The sequence below is a fragment of the Dreissena polymorpha genome, chromosome 5, assembly GCF_020536995.1.
Source record: "Dreissena polymorpha isolate Duluth1 chromosome 5, UMN_Dpol_1.0, whole genome shotgun sequence".
Taxonomy (NCBI): Eukaryota; Metazoa; Mollusca; class Bivalvia; order Myida; family Dreissenidae; genus Dreissena; species Dreissena polymorpha.
In genome coordinates, this window is record NC_068359.1 from 10,372,006 (window position 1) to 10,393,303 (window position 21,298).

Below are 21,298 nucleotides of genomic sequence, written 5' to 3' on the forward strand. Positions count from 1 at the left end.
ATTGATGAACATGTGCCCAAGCTTAAGGCACACCACTTTGACATGGATTGTAATCCAATGAGAATCTGTTCGATTGTGAAATGTCAACAAGTAATGCTAATTTCCGTGAGAGATATTTGTGATTGGGTTTATATGTGTGCTCTATAGTAATTTTTAAATTGATTCGTCCAACCAATTCATTTATTCATGTCAATGTTCGAGTTGCATACTTATTTAAAAAAAACAACTAACACTATTATCTCTAAACGCAACGCTTATTCTGCGATTTTTTTCACTGATTGTAATATTATAGATAAATATAAATTTGATTTAAATATTTCATACGTGCGTTAACAATTTACTGTATAAGACTGTATAAGATGATCAAAATACTGACTCGATATTTTGTATTATGTGTGCATACCATAATTGTTTAGTTCAAATGTAATTTAATAAGAACATTCCACAAACTTCTACGATAACCATTGTCAATGTATATCGAAAATTATGATTAATTTATTTAGCACATATTTCTTTTACAAATATGCATTTTTATGTACTCATCGATTGCAAGAAAATTGTTTATTAGATTCAAATAGGAAATGTACACACAATAATTGATAGATATAGTTAATGAAATACATGTATTAACAACTAGGACTTGATCTATAGACCTAATCGCTCATAAATAAAGCAGTTCTTGTTTGAAATACACGTCTCAAAAATAATCGAGACTGATTTCTGCGAGCGCCTCAGTCGGTGCAGAATTTAATCCTTCGATCCCAAAAGCGAACGTTCGCAAATTCTTATTTACAAGCAAACTGTTGATGGATAATGAAATTAGTGGTATTTGGAATGACAAATAAAATGTAGGACAAAGCAACGTAAGGGTTCGTGCGCATAGAGACCTGGCTGTCGTGATTTCTTCTTATCAATTCACACGCTAAGGTCTGTTACATGTCCTCAAAATATTTCTAATCACGATATTCTTGGCCCAATGCAATAGGTGGCCTAGTTGAGAGATACCGGCGCACACTGGTATGATATTTTAGATATAAAAGCAGCAGAAGCTCATGTTTCATTCATTGTAGATTTCTTTACGGTTGATACTGAGATAAAGATGTTGAGGTTCGCTGTAGCATCGTGTCTGATAGGTTCGAAATGTTTTGGTCAAAATGGACGTTTGATCCAATTAAAAAATGTCTTTTAAAAAAGATTGCATATGATATACTTAAAAGCAACAGTATTAAAGTAGAGGTACTATAATACTATTCTTACTTGATTGTTGCAAACATCGGACGGATCCAAATGACGAAGGTTTAAATTAGGATTATTATTGGTTTTATTTCAGCCCTTGTACTCGCGGCGGGCGAGCCGTGCAAGACCGATACGGACTGTGCAGGAACAACGTGTCACCATGGTTCCCCGCACTGCGAGATTCACGACCCGACTGCTGCTCACGGACACTGCAACTGCCATGCCGCCCTCGGTGAGTTAAACAGATTCGACACGTTAATTGTACTGAACGCAAATAACTTATCACAATCAGTACGTTGTTTAAGAATTTTACCTTTAACACTTCACCGCAAGAATATGATCGTTTTAATTAAAATCATGTGCAAATACAAGTTAGTTAAATTTTACGTATATTGTTAGCGCTCCGAATGCCTCTAAAATTACACTAATTCATTACTACATGACGAACTTTTGTCTGGACTTAAGTTTTAGTTTCTAACATACAGAATAAGAGAATCTGTAGAAGTATTTACTACTATTTTCAAGTGGTAAACCGTGTTCCTTTTTACACAGTCATTTTATATGTAGCTGGACTAGAAGAAAGTGTTTTTAGTTCAGTACACGGAATTACTTAAAGGGACAGGCCTTTTGTTTTTGTGAAATCAGTTCGCGCTCAGGACACATGCAGCGTAGACGCTGACTGTGCCAACCACACGTGTCACCATGGTTCCCCGCACTGCGAGATTCACGACCCCAATGGCGCCCATGGACATTGCAACTGCCACGCCGCTGTCGGTGAGTGACGTAACTAAAATAGTTGACATGAGTTACACATATACACCTTATGTTACCAGTCAATGCACACGATTTAGGCACCATTAAGCTTCATAGTCTAAATAATCCCTTTAATTTGACCCCGATCCGTATGGCACACCACTCTCGTGAACTGGCACCATGCTATGGTAATCATGAAAGGGACCCCTTAATTTAGACGGTACATAAACAATTGATTTCCCCAGAAATGTGTTACAAAGACTGACTCCCCGACAGTGCATGTTTTGACACAGACAATCCACTATAGATATTCAGAAATAACGACAAAGGGCCATAATTAAGCCAAAAAGGTCAGTATTCGATTATTAACGGTTATCTGTACATTGTTGACACTTAACTGTATCAAATATCCGCCCAGATGTGATAAAGGAATTAAAAAAACAAGCTTTGGGACGTGCATACGCACGTAAAAAACGTAAGTAATGACGGACAGGGTGTGCGTACCGATACGTACGTTAAGAAGTAAGTACTGACTGACGTCGAAAAAGTGCTTTACTTAAATCCTCACATTCGGTGGGAATAACAATTCGATCTTAAATAAATGAGGGGAAATATGGCAAAAAGATAAGATTTTAAGATGGACATTTAAATGGAGTGGTAAGATATTCCTTAAACTAGGCATTCACACATGAAATTCTAGCTACACCCGTGATATTTTCTATAACATATGAGACTTTTGTTTTTAACGTGTGAAAGAAAATATAGTACCTGTGTTCAAAGTTCGCGCTGCTGAGACGTGCACCACAAATGTTGACTGTGCGAATCACACATGTCACCACGGGGCTCCGCATTGCGAGATACACGACGGGAAAAATGGACACTGCAACTGTCATCAGGCAGCTAGTAAGAAGCGTATTAATATCTCTCTGCATCAAATATCGAGCACTTTAGCATGTTTCCACTCCCAGAAACAAAGGAATGATCTGATCCCGAAATATTATCAAATGACAATTCTTGCTAACATCTACTTGTTTTTTTTATTGAAAGCGAGCGGACAATCATGATTATTGTTCCCCATAAAACATCAACACAATCCAGTAGCAAACAAATAGGTTTAAAATTAACATTATTGTATGTAATAATCGTTAAATATAATATAATCACAACAAGAATGCACTTATAACAAACCAATACTAATTTAAAAAGAGTGGAATTAAACTTATGATACTTATGATACAAATCTTAAATACCAAACGTCGACACATATCCTGCTCGACTAACGACGAATGCCCTAAAAACGTTTTTTACCATTGCGCTGCATACATTTTTGCGGATAAACTGATGCATCGACGAACAAACAAACCGATAGAGTAATAATGTTCTCTGTAAATGATATCATAGACAACATTTAAAAACAAATTCGCCAACAGAGCGTGCCGGCCAGCCATGCAAGACTGACGACGACTGTGCGGGAAACACTTGTCATCATGGTGCTCCACACTGCGAGATCCATGACCCCAGTGCTGCACACGGACACTGCAACTGCCATGCCGCTATTGGTGAGTGCAGAAGATTCGACACGTTGATATTCCTGAACGCAAATAACCTAGCAGAACTAGTGTGGCGTTTGAGAAGTTAAGGTTTAACAACTCATAGCATGAAAACTGTCATTTTAATTGTAAATGCAAATATAAATTAGTCAATGGTTTTTTGTTGACTGTTCGCGCACCGGAGACGTCTGAAGAAATGTCAAAAGCTACCTGACGAAAGTTTCTTTAGGCTTAAGTTAAAGTTGACAAAATACGGACTATGACAATAAGTATAAAATATGATTTATATGTTAAAGTGGTAAACTGTGTTCTTTGTCACAACACCGAATAGTCACTTGATGTGTAATTTGACTAGGAGAAATTGTATTTAGGGTTCGATTCACGGTTTAATAATATTTAAACGACAATACTTATGTTTTGTGGAATCAGTTCGCGCTCAGGAGACGTGCAGCGTAGACGCTGACTGTGCCAACCACACGTGTCACCATGGTTCCCCGCACTGCGAGATTCACGACCCCAATGGCGCCCATGGACATTGCAACTGCCACGCCGCTAAAGGTGAGTGACGTAACTGAGAGAGCTAACATGAATTAGACGTAGATACCTCATGTCACCAATCAATGCACACAATTCAGACGCCAAGAAAACCCGAGTTTAAATAGTCCATTTTATTTTATCCCATTCCAAGTCTGGGATACAGTACTCTGATGAACGGACACTCTGTTGTGATAACATAGCAACGGAACTCTTAGTAAAAGCGATGAATACACAACTGAAATTAACTAGAAATTCGAAATAAACACTGATGCCCGACAACACATTTTGCACACAGGAAAATCCACATCATACATTATACAGAAACAAACAATTAAAACAAAAGCCCATAATTCCGCAAAAAATGCTCACCGTCACTTTTCGATTAATAACGATCATCTACCGATTCAGGTAATACAAATAAGAAAGGTTGAGCATGATTCAGCCAACCGTGAAAGAGAAGTAAAACACACAATATGTTGTTGGGGACTATAATTATATTCATAGTTTCTCTCCAAATATGCATGTCTTTAGAGTTGCAAATTGTTGAAATTGTTAATTCTAAATTTATATCGCTAAAATAATAACATTATATATGTACATGGCTGTACGTCGTTGACCACTGTTGACTACATTATGTATGTGTACTCATGGGCTTCAATTCAAGCCTAATGAATTCTGAAATAAAACCTCTATAAGGTGTTCACATTTACAAGAAGACCAATCTAGTATTTATTTTGTGAAATCAGTTCGCGCTCAGGAGACATGCAGCGTAGACGCTGACTGTGCCAACCACACGTGTCATCATGGTTCCCCGCACTGCGAGATTCACGACCCCAATGGCGCCCATGGACATTGCAACTGCCACGCTGCTCTAAGTGAGTGACGTAACTAAGATAGTTGACATGAGTTACACGTATAGACCTTATGTTACCAATCAATGCACACGATTTAGGCACCATTAAGTTTCATAGTCTAAATAATCCCTTAAATTTGACCCCGATCCGTATGGCACACTACTCTCGTGAACGGGCACCATGCTATCGTTATCATGCAAGGGACCCCTTAATTTAGGCGAAACATATACAATTGATTTCCCCAGAAATGTGTTACAAAGACTGACTCCCCGACAGTACATGTTTTGACACAGACAATCCACTATAGATATTCAGAAATAATGACAAAGGACCATAATTGAGCCATAATGGTCAGTATTCGATTATTAACGGTTATCTGTACATTGTTGACACTCAACTGTATCAAATATCCAACCAGATGTGATAGAGGAATTAAAACAAGCTTTGGAACGTGCATACGCACGTAAAAAAACGTAGTTAATGACGGACATGAGTTGAATATACTGATGCACCGACGAATAAACTAACCGATTGAGTAATAATATTCTCGTTACATGATATCATAGACAACATTTAAAAACAAAATCTCCCACAGAGCGTGCCGGTGAGCCATGCAAGACTGTGCGGAAAACACTTGTCAAAAGCTACCTGAGGAAAGTTTCTTTAGGCTAAAGTTTAAGTTGATCAAATACGAAATATGACAATCAGTATAAGAATTGATTAATATGTTCAAATGGTGAACTGTGTTCTTTGTCACAACACCGAATAGTCTCTTTATGTGTAATTTGACTAGGAGAAATAGTATATTGAGTTCGATTCACGGTTTAATCATATTTAAATACATTTCAATATTTTCAATACTTTTGTTTTTGTGAAATTAGTTCGCGCTCAGGAGACATGCAGCGTAGACGCTGACTGTGCCAACCACACGTGTCATCATGGTTCCCCGCACTGCGAGATTCACGACCCCAATGGCGCTCATGGACATTGCAACTGCCACGCTGCTCTCAGTGAGTGACGTAACTAAGATAGTTGACATGACTTACACCTAAAGACCTTAAGTTGCCAATCGATGCATACGATTTAGGCACCATTAAATTTCATAGTCTAAATAATCCCTTTAATTTGACCCCGATCCGTATGGCACAATACTCTCGTGAACGGACACCATGCTATGGTAATCATGCAAGGGACCCCTTAATTTAGGCGAAACATAAACAAATTGATTTTACCAGAAATGTTTTACAAAAACTGAATCTCGGACAGTACATTTTTTGACACAGACAATCCACTATAGATATTCAGAAAAAACTGTCAAATGACCACATTCAGGTAAAATTGTCAGTATTCGATTCTTAACGGTTGTCTGTACATTATTGACACTTAACTGTATCAAATATCCACCCAGATGTGATAGAGGAATCAAAAACACGCTTTGGGACGTGCATACGCACGTAAAAAACGTAAGAAATGACGGACATGGTGTGTATATCAGTACGTACGTAAAGACGTGAGTACTTACTGACGGACGAACAAGTGCTTTACTTAAATCCTCACATTCGGTGGGAATAACAATTCGATCTTAAACAGATGAGGGGCCATATGGCAAAAAGATAAGATTTTAATATGGACATCTTAATGGAGTGAAAAACTCAATCGAGTGGTAAGATATTCCTTAACCCATTTATGCCTAGTGGACTCTCCCTTCCTTCTAAATTGGATCATTTTATTACCAAAATAAGGGATGTCTAGTATATTTATTTCTGTATTTAGAATATTTCTTACAGAAATTCCTTTAAGCAAACAGACTAGACCCAGATGAGACGCCGCATGATGCGTCGACTCATCAGGGTATACGCTGTTTGCCAGGCCTTTTTTCTAGACGCTGGGCATAAATGGGTTAAACAAGTCCTTCAAACACGACATTCTAGCTACACCCGTGGAATCCTCTATAACATATAGAGTCTTTTGTTTTAAACGTGTGAAAGAAAATATGGTACCTGTGTTGCCAGTTCGCGCTGCTGAGACGTGCACCACAAATGTTGACTGTGCGAATCACACATGCCACCACGGGGCTCCGCATTGCGAGATACACGACGGGAAAAATGGACACTGCAACTGTCATCAGGCAGCTAGTAAGAAGCGTTTTAATATCTCTGCATCAAATATCGAGCACTTTAGCATGTTTCCACTCCCAGAAACAAAGGAACGATCTGATCCAGAAATATTATCAAATGACAATTCTTGCTAACATCCACTTGTTTTTTTATTGAAAGCAAGCGGAGACAATCATGATTATTGTTCCCCATAAAACATCAACACAATCGAGTAGCAAACAAATAGGTTTAAAATTAACATTATTGTATGCAATAATCGTTATATATAATATAATCACGACAAGAATGCACTTATAACAAACCAATACTCATTTAAAAAGAGTGGAATTAAACTTATGATACTTATGATACAAATCTTAAATACCAAACGTCGACACATATCCTGCTCGACTAACGACGAATGCCCTAAAAACGTTTTTTACCGACGAACAAACAAACCGATAGAGTAATAATGTTCTCTGTACATGATATCATACACAACATTTAAAAACAAAATCGCCAACAGAGCGTGCCGGCCAGCCATGCATGACTGATGACGACTGTGCGGGAAACACTTGTCATCATGGTGCTCCACACTGCGAGATCCATGACCCCAATGGCGCCCATGGACATTGCAACTGCCACGCTGCTCTAAGTGAGTGACGTAACTAAGATAGTTGACATGAGTTACACATATAGACCTTATGTTACCAATCAATGCACACGATTTAGGCACCATTAAGTTTCATAGTCTAAATAATCCCTTAAATTTGACCCCGATCCGTATGGCACACTACTCTCGTGAACGGGCACCATGCTATGGTAATCATGCAAGGGACCCCTTAATTTAGGCGATACACATACAATTGATTTCCCCAGAAATGTGTTACAAAGACTGACTCCCCGACAGTACATGTTTTGACACAGACAATCCACTATAGATTTTCAGAAATAATGACAAAGGACCATAATTGAGCCATAATGGTCAGTATTCGATTATTAACGGTTATCTGTACATTGTTGACACTCAACTGTATCAAATATCCACCCAGATGTGATAGAGGAATTAAAACAAGCTTTGGGACGTGCATACGCACGTAAGAAACGTAGGTAATGACGGACATGAGTTGAATATACTGGTGCAACGACGAATAAACAAACCGATAGAGTAATAATATTCTCGTTACATGATATCATAGACAACATTTAAAAACAAAATCTCCCACAGAGCGTGCCGGTGAGCCATGCAAGACTGTGCGGAAAACACTTGCCAAAAGCTACCTGAGGAAAGTTTCTTTAGGCTAAAGTTTAAGTTGATCAAATACGAACTATGACAATCAGTATAAGAATTGATTAATATGTTCAAATGGTGAACTGTGTCCTTTGTCACAACACCGAATAGTAACTGTATGTGTAATTTGACTAGGAGAAATAGTATTTTGGGTTCGATTCACGGTTTAATAATATTTAAATACTTTTCAATATTTTCAATACTTTTGTTTTTGTGAAATCAGTTCGCGCTCAGGAGACATGTAGTGTAGACGCTGACTGTGCCAACCACACGTGTCACCATGGTTCCCCGCACTGCGAGATTCACGACCCCAATGGCGCTCATGGACATTGCAACTGCCACGCTGCTCTCAGTGAGTGACGTAACTAAGATAGTTGACATGAGTTACACCTAAAGACCTTAAGTTGCCAATCGATGCATACGATTTAGGCACCATTAAATTTCATAGCCTAATAATCCCTTTAATTTGACCCCGATCCGTATGGCACAATACTCTCGTGAACGGACACCATGCTATGGTAATCATGCAAGGGACCCCTTAATTTAGGCGAAACATAAACAAATTGATTTCACCAAAAATGTTTTACAAAAACTGAATCTCGGACAGTACATTTTTTGACACAGACAATCCACTATAGATATTCAGAATAAATTGTCAAATGACCGCATTCAGGTAAAATGGTCAGTATTCGATTCTTAACGGTTGTCTGTACATTATTGACACTTAACTGTATCAAATATCCACCCAGATGTGATAGAGGGATCAAAAACACGCTTTGGGACGTGCATACGCACGTAAAAAACGTAAGAAATGACGGACATGGTGTGTATATCAGTACGTACGTAAAGACGTGAGTACTTACTGACGGACGAACAAGTGCTTTACTTAAATCCTCACATTCGGTGGGAATAACAATTCGATCTTAAACAGATGAGGGGCCATATGGCAAAAGATAAGATTTTAAGATGGACATCTTAATGGAGTGAAAAACTCAATCGAGTGGTAAGATATTCCTTAACCCATTTATGCCTAGTGGACTCTCCCTTCCTTCTAAATTGGATCATTTTATTACCAAAATAAGGGATGTCTAGTATATTTATTTCTGTATTTAGAATATTTCTTTCAGAAATTCCTTTAAGCAAACAGACTAGACCCAGATGGGACGCCGCATGATGCGTCGACTCATCAGGGTCTACGCTGTTTGCCAGGCCTTTTTTCTAGACGCTGGGCATAAATGGGTTAAACAAGTCCTTCAAACACGACATTCTAGCTACACCCGTGGAATCCTCTATAACATATAGAGACTTTTGTTTTAAACGTGTGAAAGAAAATATGGTACCTGTGTTGCCAGTTCGCGCTGCTGAGACGTGCACCACAAATGTTGACTGTGCGAATCACACATGCCACCACGGGGCTCCGCATTGCGAGATACACGACGGGAAAAATGGACACTGCAACTGTCATCAGGCAGCTAGTAAGAAGCGTATTAATATCTCTCTGCATCAAATATCGAGCACTTTAGCATGTTTCCACTCCCAGAAACAAAGGAATGATCTGATCCCGAAATATTATCAAATGACAATTCTTGCTAACATCCACTTGTTTTTTTATTGAAAGCAAGCGGAGACAATCATGATTATTGTTCCCCATAAAACATCAACACAATCGAGTAGCAAACAAATAGGTTTAAAATTAACATTATTGTATGCAATAATCGTAATATATAATATAATCACGACAAGAATGCACTTATAACAAACCAATACTCTTTTAAAAAGAGTGGAATTAAACTTATGATACTTATGATAGATACAAATCTTAAATACCAAACGTCGACACATATCCTGCTCGACTAACGACGAATGCCCTTAAAACGTTTTTTACCATTGCGCTGCATACATTTTTGCGGATAAACTGATGCACCGACGAACAAACAAACCGATAGAGTAATAATGTTCTCTGTACATGATATCATACACAACATTTAAAAACAAAATCGCCAACAGAGCGTGCCGGCCAGCCATGCAAGACTGATGACGACTGTGCGGAAAACACTTGTCATCATGGTGCTCCACACTGCGAGATCCATGACCCCAGTGCTGCACACGGACACTGCAACTGCCATGCCGCTGTTGGTGAGTGCAGAAGATTCGACACGTTGATATTCCTGAACGCAAATAACCTAGCAAAACTAGTGTGGCGTTTGAGAAGTTAAGGTTTAACATCTCATAGCATGAAAACTGTCATTCTAATTGTAAATGCGCAAACAAATTAGTCAATGGTTTTTTGTTGACTGTTCGCGCTCCGGAGACGTCTGAAGAAATGTCAAAAGCTACCTGACGAAAGTTTCTTTAGGCTTAAGTTAAAGTTGATAAAATACGGACTATGACAATCAGTATTAAATATGATTAATATGTTAAAGTGGTAAACTGTGTTCTTTGTCACAACACCGAATAGTCACTTTATGTGTAATTTGACTAGGAGAAATTGTATTTTGGGTTCGATTCACGGTTTAATAATATTTAAACGACAATACTTATGTTTTGTGGAATCAGTTCGCGCTCAGGAGACGTGCAGCGTAGACGCTGACTGTGCCAACCACACGTGTCACCATGGTTCCCCGCACTGCGAGATTCACGACCCCAATGGCGCCCATGGACATTGCAACTGCCACGCCGCTAAAGGTGAGTGACGTAACTGAGAGAGCTAACATGAGTTACACGTAGATACCTCATGTCACCAATCAATGCACACAATTCAGACGCCATGAAAACCCGAGTTTAAATAGTCCATTTTATTTTATCCCACTCCAAGTCTGGGATACAATACTCTGATGAACGGACACTCTGTTGCGGTAACATAGAAACGGAACTCTTAGTAAAAGCGATGAATACACAACTGAAATTAACTAGAAATTCGAAATAAACACTGATGCCCGACAACACATTTTGCACACAGGAAAATCCACATCATACATTATACAGAAACAAACAATTAAAACAAAAGCCCATAATTCCGCAAAAAATGCTCACCGTCACTTTTCGATTCATAACGATCATCTACCGATTCAGGTAATACAAATAAGAAAGGTTGAGCATGATTCAGCCAACCGTGAAAGAGAAGTAAAACACACAGTATGTTGTTCGGGACTATAATTATATTCATAGTTTCTCTCCACATATGCATGTCTTTAGAGTTGCAAATTGCTGAAATTGTTAATTCTAAATTTATATCGCTAAAATAATAACATTATATATGTACATGGCTGTACGTCGTTGACCACTGTTGACTACATTATGTATGTGTACTCATGGGCTTCAATTCAAGCCTAATGAATTCTGAAATGAAACCTCTATAAGGTGTTCACATTTACAAGAAGACCAATCTAGTATTTATTTTGTGAAATCAGTTCGCGCTCAGGAGACATGCAGCGTAGACGCTGACTGTGCCAACCACACGTGTCATCATGGTTCCCCGCACTGCGAGATTCACGACCCCAATGGCGCCCATGGACATTGCAACTGCCACGCTGCTCTAAGTGAGTGACGTAACTAAGATAGTTGACATGAGTTACACGTATAGACCTTATGTTACCAATCACTACACACGATTTAGGCACCATTAAGTTTCATAGTCTAAATAATCCCTTTAATTTGACCCCGATCCGTATGGCACAATACTCTCGTGAACGGGCACCATGCTATGGTAATCATGCAAGGGACCCCTTAATTTAGGCGATACACATACAATTGATTTCCCCAGAAATGTGTTACAAAGACTGACTCCCCGACAGTACATGTTTTGACACAGACAATCCACTATAGATATTCAGAAGTAATGACAAAGGACCATAATTAAGCCAAAATGGTCAGTATTCGATTATTAACGGTTATCTGTACATTGTTGACACTCAACTGTATCAAATATCCACCCAGATGTGATAGAGGAATTAAAACAAGCTTTGGGACGTGCATACGCACGTAAAAAAACGTAGGTAATGACGGTCATGAGTTGAATATACTGATGCACCGACGAATAAACAAACCGATAGAGTAATAATATTCTCGTTACATGATATCATAGACAACATTTAATCAAAGCGCTGAAGGCACTGAAGATGTTCCATATTGTATAATTTAACACGCAATTCATTTTTGAAAATCAATCGCAAGTTTGAAATGAACACACGCCATTCAACTTTATAAAGTGTGTGTCATAGCGCACGGGTCGAGTTTTGTGTGCACTTTTTATCATCCTTATTATTTCATAGAAATAACTATGACAAAATAAAAACAACATGCTTTTTGGAAGTTCTGAAAGCATAGAAAGTATGATGAAAATGGTAATGATAACTTAATATAACAAAATTTGCAGTCACCATATTAAAGGAATATTTTTTTCTTATATAAAATGACTATCTCACCAAGAATATAAATTCATAATGAAAGTTCCGTGTACAAAACTTTTGATTTTTGACACCATATACAAATTCAAAATATACAACAATCTTCGTATCTTGTATATGGAGGAATAAAAGTATATAAACATTGCTGTTTATGCTTTACTTATTACCCGAGCAGTTCACACGGTGTCAACAACGCTAACATAAACATAGGTATAGAGCACTCATGCGCTTTTAGGCGTAGCTGTTACAGTTTTCATCTTAGTGACTTTTACATAACGCCAACAGACACGCATGAATATTTTCGAATATTTAATAAGCTGATTCGAGTTACAACCTCTGAATTTTTGCTACATCACTGCGTATGTGCTCAATTCAAAGGATGTAGCACTGTTCAGTGTAAGGAATTCCGGACTACTCTCTGTATGCTCAAACGACACAAATTGTGGCCCTGTTACAATTACGCGTTACAATCCATCTCGCAGAATTTCACTTTCGCCTCCAAGATGAGAAAACAATCATTAGCGAAATAGTATAGTGTCACGACAAGAGAAAATCGTTTAATTATCATACCACAATGTTTGCCGTACTTGGTCAGCACGTCTGGAAATCATTCCTTAATGTGTGGATAGACTGCCATTATTAACAAGTTTGCTATTTTCAATTCAATTTTGTATCAAAAAGCATTGTTCTTAAATGTGGCATTTTCAATTCGCAATGAGATTTGTAATGACCCTCGTCATGTGAAAATGGGTCTTATTCCATATGCGCCCATCATATAAATAGCCCACTCAGCCATCACTCCTTCTGGTAAGGAGAAACATAACATATTGAGTGATTTTAAAGCGAACAGCATCGCCTATGGCCTGACTGCGCAAAAGCACATGTTGGGTTTAACAAACGCTTGCCGAAACGCATAAGACCTATTTTCGCATGACGGCGCTATTGACGTGTGATTTAAATGTGTCGAAAGAAAACTGCGTTTAAATCAAATATAAACATACGATATATTTCGATAGTGAAGAAAGATACTCATAACAAGGCATATGAGGACACATATGAAGTGCTCTCCCGTAGTATATTTTTTATTTTACTCACACTAATGTGTGGTTTGACAATGCTAACACACATTTCATGCGGTGAATATGCAGCTTACAAGTGAAAAACACAACACAATAGTTAAACTTTTGTTTAATTGTATATAATTATTTAGAAAAGTAAATTGCTAACTTTATTTCAAAGTCAGCGTATACGCCGACTACATTTTTAAAAGACATTTATTGTTATAAATATATTTAATATAATATATTAGGTTGTTTTCGGTTTTAGCGATTAAAAAGCATTTTCGAGGTTGCCTATAGTATGCCTGTAGTAATTCATGAACTCATATCCAACTGTCTATGTATTGAGAACTGTGAATATAAACAAGCTTAACCTTCTACTAACCTTCTGCTATTGCATTCGTATTATTATTATAAATTGTTTGTTATATTCGGGTTTAGCAATTATGAAACTTTTTTTGTCTATCGTATCGCTGAAGTTATTGTTGACCTATAGATAATATTGGTCTTTGATATAAATAAGCGTCAACTTTTTCCCGAATCTCTCATTTTACGACCTGTACTACGTCATTGAGTTGTATGCGAGAGCGCAACCTATTGCGTTGTTATAACCCGTAAACTTTCCTTTGTTTATCGACAGACGCAGCTATTAATAGCCTCATATATCATGAATACCAAAACAACCGTGAAAAAGAACCACGTGACCAAATAGGACGCAAATCGCAAATACCATGCGACTACGACTTTTATTATGTAAGAAAGCTCCGCAATTCCTTTGAAGTCGGAGCCTTGTGATTGCTATTACTCAAATAATTGACCTCTAACTGAAGTAAGCAAAGGAAACGCAGCACCTAATTGACCCATTCCTTCTATGTGCGAAGGCAGATTGAATTTTACTAATGTATGGTTTGCCTATTATAACACACATTATAATGCGGTAAATATGCGACTAACAAGTAAAAAACCCTATAATTAAACTTTTGTTTTGAAGTAAGTTATTTAGAAAACAAAATTCCAAACCTTATTTCAAAACAGCAAGGCTACATTTTTTAGAGAATATTATTGTTATATTTAAATATTTTTTTTAACAATTTCAGCGATAATGAAACATTTTTTTATGTTGTCTATCGTATCCCTGTAATAATTGTTGAACTCTTGGTCAACGTATTATTAATTGAGACCTGTGAATATAAACAAGCGTAACCTTATACTACTGCGTTATTCTCACACGGACTCCCCTTTGTTTATCGCCAGCCTCAGATTTATGAATGAGCTGAGCGAAAATACTACGTCACGCACACGCAGCAGAAAGTGGACTATTTTAATCATTCATAAACAATCTCCTCCGCGACACGTACAATACGATCATTGTTTATTGATTCTTTTCTATAAAACACCGTTCGAAAATATTGAATGTAACACGATATTAATATAATGTTGCCATTTGTGAATAAACATAATTGGAGAACTCAAACCTCTTGCATAAATTATACAACTCTTTCTTGCGCGGATACGCAACCGGGTATTGGGTTAATCATACCTAGTCGTATCGACCTGAATTTCACACTAAGCACTTTAGACGGGCGCTAAAGCGCCCATCTAAAAACAAAATCTCCCACAGAACGTGCCGGTGAGCCATGCAAGACTGTGCGGGAAACACTTGTCAAAAGCTACCTGAGGAAAGTTTCTTCAGGCTAAAGTTTAAGTTGATCAAATACGGACTATGACATTCAGTATTAGAATTGATTAATATGTTCAAATGGTGAACTGTTTTCTTTGTCACAACACCGAATAGTCACTTTATGTGTAATTTGACTAGGAGAAAAAGTATTTTGGGTTCCATTCACGGTTTAATCATATTTAAATATTTCAAACGACAATACTTTTGTTTTTGTGAAATCAGTTCGCGCTCAGGAGACGTGCAGTGTAGACGTTGACTGTGCCAACCACACGTGTCACCATGGTTCCCCGCACTGCGAGATTCACGACCCCAATGGTGCCCATGGACATTGCAACTGCCACGCCGCTTTCAGTGAGTTACGTAACTTACGCGAGAACTTACGCGAGTTACACTATAATCAGTATGAAACCAATCACAGCACACGATTCAGACTCAGATCTTCTTTAGATCCCTTCTACATGTATTTGACCCCACTCTAAATCTTGGGTATAGATCTAGTACTCTCATGAACCGGAGCCCTGCTCTAATCACAATCCCATGGAATCCTAAGCGATAAATACACACGTGATATTAACTAGAAATTTATAAGAAACACTGATGTCCGGACACATACAAATGCACTGAATACATTGTACAGAAACAAACAAAAATAACATAGGGCCATTATTCAGGCAAATAATGATTGTAATCACTATCCGATTGTTAAAGATCAGCTCAAAATATGGTTATTCAACTCAAAGAGCTTGAGCAACTTTCAACCAGCAGTGAAAGAGGAGTCATACACGCGCGCACTATTGTAAGAGACTATATTTGCTTAAGTGGAAAAACTGTCAAAGGGTCAAAATTATGGCAATACGTGTCTAGGCCAAAAGTATATTCCTTCCGATCATCGTCACATTTAGGTCATTCCACCATAAATGAGATCGACCCTGTATTTACTGGCGTATCAAAAACAAAAGTAAGCCAAAGCGCCATAATTCTGCTTAAAATCGTTATGTCAACAAATCGTTTCTTAACAATCCTCTACATATATTGGTAATTGAACATTAGAATATAAAGCGTGATCCGCCCATTATTTGAAGAGGCGTTGACACAAGCTTCATGCGAATTTATATAGAGAATAATAGGTTGGTGACGTTGATGGAGAATGGTTATCTGGTAAGTCGGATGAATAAGATCCTCCGACGAGCCAGATTACCATTCTCCATCCACGTCACCAACCTATTATTCTATTTATCTTGTCACATTTATTTCTTTTTATTTTATGCTTTTTTGCACCGTTTATTAACACTGTCAAAGAGTTTAATTGGAGAGTTAAGCAGGAATAATTACGTCATTTCGTAAAACAAATGACGTCATTTCACAGTAAAACAAAGCGACTGACGGATATTCGTGGTCAGGTGGTCAACAAGCCTTATATCTTTTGGGTTATTAGGTTACCTGGTTAACAGGCTGATTTAAAGGCATGTGACAGGATAAAATACGATGTGTGCAATTCTCTTTCATGCGGGCAAAACATATGTGCGCAAACATTGCTTAAACAGCTGCGAGAAAATATGCCGAACACGATAAGATTTTAATTTTAGAGTAATTAAAGGGGTGAAATACTAAATTGAGTGGTACAACTTTTCTTTGCATGAACATGAAATCCTCTGAAACATCTAGATATTTTGATATTTTTGTAATTCACGAGTGAATGTAAATGGGGTTATTATATTGCCAGTTCGCGCTCAGGAGACGTGCACCGCAGATGTTGACTGTGCGAACCACACGTGTCACCACGGAGCACCGCACTGCCAGTTACACGACGGGAAAGATGGACACTGCAACTGTCATCAGCCAGCTAGTAAGAAGCGCTTGGATCTATCTCTTCATCAAATATCGTGCAGTGAAGCATGTTTTTAATCTACTAATATTAGAATAATCTACTCCTGACACATTTCCAGTAGAGAAAAATATTGTTAATATCCGCTAGACATATATTAAAAACAAGTGGCCAAACTCAGTTTTTGTGCCACATAAAACAACAAGATATTCGGGTAAGGGGAAGATGGGAGCGGGCACGAAAATGGTAAGAACATATTAATTAATGTACACTTAGTAAACGTTTCATTTTTACAACTCAGACGCATGTGTAAGAAACCAATTTTTATGTAAAAAATAATTTACTAAATTTCATTAAACTGACGCAACAATGAACAAACAAACAAACGGGCAACGTTATTACAATAAACATAATTATGATAAGCAAAACAGATTTGTCTTATAAATATGTACATGATATCAAAGGCAACATTTAAAAACTAAATCGCCAATAGAGCGTGCCGGCGAGCCATGCAAGACTGACGACGACTGTGCGGGAAACACTTGTCATCATGGTGCTCCACATTGCGAGATCCATGACCCCAGTGCTGCACATGGTCACTGTAATTGCCACGCGAATTTCAGTGAGTGAACATATTTTCTGTTGAATTTTCTCAGTCATTTATCGATGTCTATTGTTTTCACAAACTATCTAATTTACGTTTTCGCCGGACAATTCATATATGCCATCATAGTCTAAGGGAACTTCTACAAATGACGTGTTGTTTTTATTTTACATTTAGAAACCCTATCAATAAGCGACAAATGACAAGCGACATAAAACAATAAACTTGCACACCGTTTTTTGACCATCTTTTATAAGGTTCTTGTCTGTCCGTCCGTCCTTGCATCCGTCACACTTTTTTGTCGCACGTTATTCAAAGAATTGACAATGCAGGACTAAAACTATACAAACATAAAAATTAACCAGCTTTGTCAATTTTAACCGATGTAAGTTCACTTTTAATACAAAAACATAACTTGGAGGCATCCATGTCAAGAAATAGTTCATACCATTCTTTGAAGGCGGAGGACTAAATCAAATTCGAAGAGTATACTGTAATAAAATTAGCCTGTAATTCGTCCATTTTCGAATTGCTTTCTGCTAAATTCATAAAACGTGTATGTTTAATATCCACAAATATTTATAGATACATTAGATACAATTTGCTAATGCAATTCCTCGTTAAGTGTTAGGATGATCATGACCCGATAAGACTTTGGCGAGGTGGGACACATCATTAAATCCTTCCCCAATGATTAATCAGCTAAGTTATGGCAATTGCCAACATTAGGCTAGTTATCTATCACATAAGCAAATTGATCAGACCAAGATTACTAAACAAAGCAAATATGACTTCAAGTGCGGTAATCGCATTGGCATACCTATAAGAACATATAGTATGTCATAAGCAAAAATTCTCCACAGAGCGCACCGACGTCAAGTGCCTATTGTCATGGAAGAAGGACAATAAATACAAACGTCGGGCATTCACATAAAAACAGTAAATATGAATAAAACCGTGATCAATCGACTTGGAATATATTTTTACTCATTGTCAAGGACTAATATATTCATTTGTCCACAGAGCGCGCTGGTCAGCCATAAACGAACAATGCGACTGTGCCGGTATCAAGTGTCATCATGGCTTCCCGCACTGCGAGATCCACGATCCTTCCAACTTTAACTGACACCTCAACTGCCGCATATTCTTTGTTTTATAAGAAAATAAATATAAAAACTGTTTAATGTTCGAATGTGCTTGATGCAAATGAAACATTAACTTGTTGTGTACGCTTGGAAAGAACAAAACTGCACTTTCTTCATTTACAGAGGTAGTGGGTGTTTAGAAACTAAAGTAAGCAATCATTACCAGCCATTAAAGTATTTGTTTTAATTTTGTTTGACATGTTCACTATCAAGCTTGATTTTGCCAGAGGACTCATTGGCGTTAGATTTTTTTATCCAACGATTCCAAAAGCGAACTTTTGGAAATTTATTTACAAGCAAAATAATTATTGAAAATGAAGTTGGTGATATTTACTATGACTTGTCAAATAGTCGGTCAAATAAAAGTAAAAGTTTGTGCGCATGGCTCGTGTCAATCGTGATTTCATCTTATCAAACCACAAGACGAGAGCTGTTTCATGTCCTCAATAGGTTAAAAATCACGATCTACTTTGCTAAAGGGGAGAATGCGCTTGGTTTATGTCCTCAAATCTAAACTATCGTATTTTAAACAAAGTGAACCTTTAGTTGCACCAGCTAAAGAGTATTTCATTGTCATTACGATGCATAAACACCCGGTTTTCGGTCTATGTAAAAGCTTTACCGTCCACTTCATTATTCAAAGTTAATGCTCCAACAAGCAAACCACCCATACCAATCGGGTAACGTACATGACCTATTTGCAAAATAATTTCGATTTAAATAAAATTCTCGAAGACTTTTAAGAAAATAATTGGTACATATGCTTATTATTTCATGTTTAAATTGATCAATACTGTCATTCATTTATCATGTTTTACTAAATAAATTCATTCATAAATTAAATAATTAATGAATTATTGTGTGAATAAATAAATTAATTTATGACTTCATTTATGTATTTATTTATTTACCAATCGTCAAACAGGCTGGCACATTAAAATGTTATAGACATAGCATAAAACACACATCAAACACAAACATTAACACATCTATAAGCAGTCAACGTATATTGTGCGATATTGGCTGAGACGTAAACAAAAATATATATTTGAACAAGATAAACGTCTCTTGTTTGCATCAACAAGAAACATTAAAACGCTTGATATAATGAGGCAGCATAGATATTGCTTTCGTTGACTTGGGCGAGAAGAACCGGCCCACATCGACCGTTATGATTAATTCGGTATAAAAGCATCACCTACTTTTGTTCGAGTCAGTGTAGATTTCTTTACGTTTTATACTCTATAGATGCTAAGACTGGCTGCAGCATCGTGCGTGATTGGTTAGAAATGTTTTATTAAATAATAGAAGTTCGAATTCATTCATATATTGAAGTTTGTCTAAAAATAAGATTCCCTAGAATAAACTTAAAAAGAGCTCCGTTCGTGAAATGAAATGCCCCCTTCTTCGCTTTGAAGCCGCAGCGCAGCTATTTAAGAGGAAACGAGGCCCATAACTTAGTCAAAAAACAATGGACGAAAACGAAACTCACACTTCATCTTTAAATCATGTAGGTATACTTAAACACCAAAAAATATCATCAAAATATCTGAAAACGTTGCGTTAAAGGTTACACTACAGATAATTTCAAAGTCCAAGGCACATAACTTTGCCAAAACTCAATGGACCGGAACGAATATAACTCTTCATCTGTAGGTCATGTAGATAGACTCATAACTTTTATCAGCCAGATTGTGAGGAGCGTTTTTGTATCTCAATGCTTCAAATATAGAGCAGTCTAGCATGTTTTAATCTCTACAAATATAGGAATAATAAAATACAGTAACATTATCAGGACATACATTCTTTGTCAACACCCGCAGCCTTTTATTCAAGGCAAGTGACCAATATAATTAATGTGTCGTATAAAGCAAGATTTCAAGGGAAACAGAAAAACGTCGGAAATAAACATTACTTTATTAAATCATCGTTATATAATCATGACTAGAATGAACATGATAGAAGCCAGTGTTAAAGTACACAATAGCATAGTATCCTTATTGGCTTGTATATCTTTGCTTTAAAAAAGTATAGTTAATGACTTATTGTTATGTTAGGAGTAATATTTAAAATATTTCACGGAACCATCATGCAATTACACAATGTGCTATGTATTAAATGAGAAAAAAGACAATCAATACACCATTTGAGAAATTCGGTTTGCAGCAGATCATCATTTTATTACGATGTGATTTTTTCATCTCTGCCAGTATAGAAATAATGAACTACAGAAGTATTATCTGGAGAGAAAGTCTAACTTGT

The 21,298-nt window shown here is 37.2% G+C and overlaps 1 protein-coding gene across 31 annotated transcripts; it reads left to right on the top strand.

Annotated features, from left to right (window-relative positions):
- Positions 1 to 1,015: 1,015 nt before the first annotated feature.
- LOC127880976 (neurogenic locus notch homolog protein 1-like) lies at positions 1,016 to 19,070 on the top strand. 31 transcript variants are annotated; one of them, XM_052428495.1, is made up of 19 exons: positions 1,016 to 1,133; positions 1,331 to 1,468; positions 1,882 to 2,010; positions 2,770 to 2,892; positions 3,420 to 3,548; positions 3,969 to 4,097; positions 4,823 to 4,951; positions 5,812 to 5,940; positions 6,943 to 7,065; positions 7,553 to 7,681; positions 8,541 to 8,669; positions 9,670 to 9,792; positions 10,325 to 10,453; positions 10,874 to 11,002; positions 11,728 to 11,856; positions 15,685 to 15,813; positions 17,186 to 17,308; positions 17,781 to 17,909; positions 18,915 to 19,070. In XM_052428495.1, the coding sequence occupies exons 1-19, from the start codon at positions 1,100 to 1,102 to the stop codon at positions 18,932 to 18,934; spliced, it is 2,232 nt and encodes a 743-aa protein (XP_052284455.1). In that variant the 5' UTR covers positions 1,016 to 1,099; the 3' UTR covers positions 18,935 to 19,070. The 31 variants fall into 31 exon arrangements, with proteins under 31 accessions (XP_052284455.1, XP_052284464.1, XP_052284460.1 ...); XM_052428504.1 differs by lacking the exon at positions 15,685 to 15,813; XM_052428500.1 differs by lacking the exon at positions 11,728 to 11,856.
- Positions 19,071 to 21,298: the final 2,228 nt, after the last annotated feature.

What these genes read in the sequence shown, in the direction of transcription:
- LOC127880976 (XM_052428495.1), top strand. Translation starts at nt 1,100, where the DNA reads ATGTTGAGGTTCGCTGTAGCATCGTGTCTGATAG. An exon ending in CAACTGCCACGCTGCTCTAA is followed by an intron (nt 4,952 to 5,811) that starts GTGAGTGACGTA and finishes TTGTGAAATTAG; the next exon opens with TTCGCGCTCAGGAGACATGC. An exon ending in TAATTGCCACGCGAATTTCA is followed by an intron (nt 17,910 to 18,914) that starts GTGAGTGAACAT and finishes ATTTGTCCACAG; the next exon opens with AGCGCGCTGGTCAGCCATAA.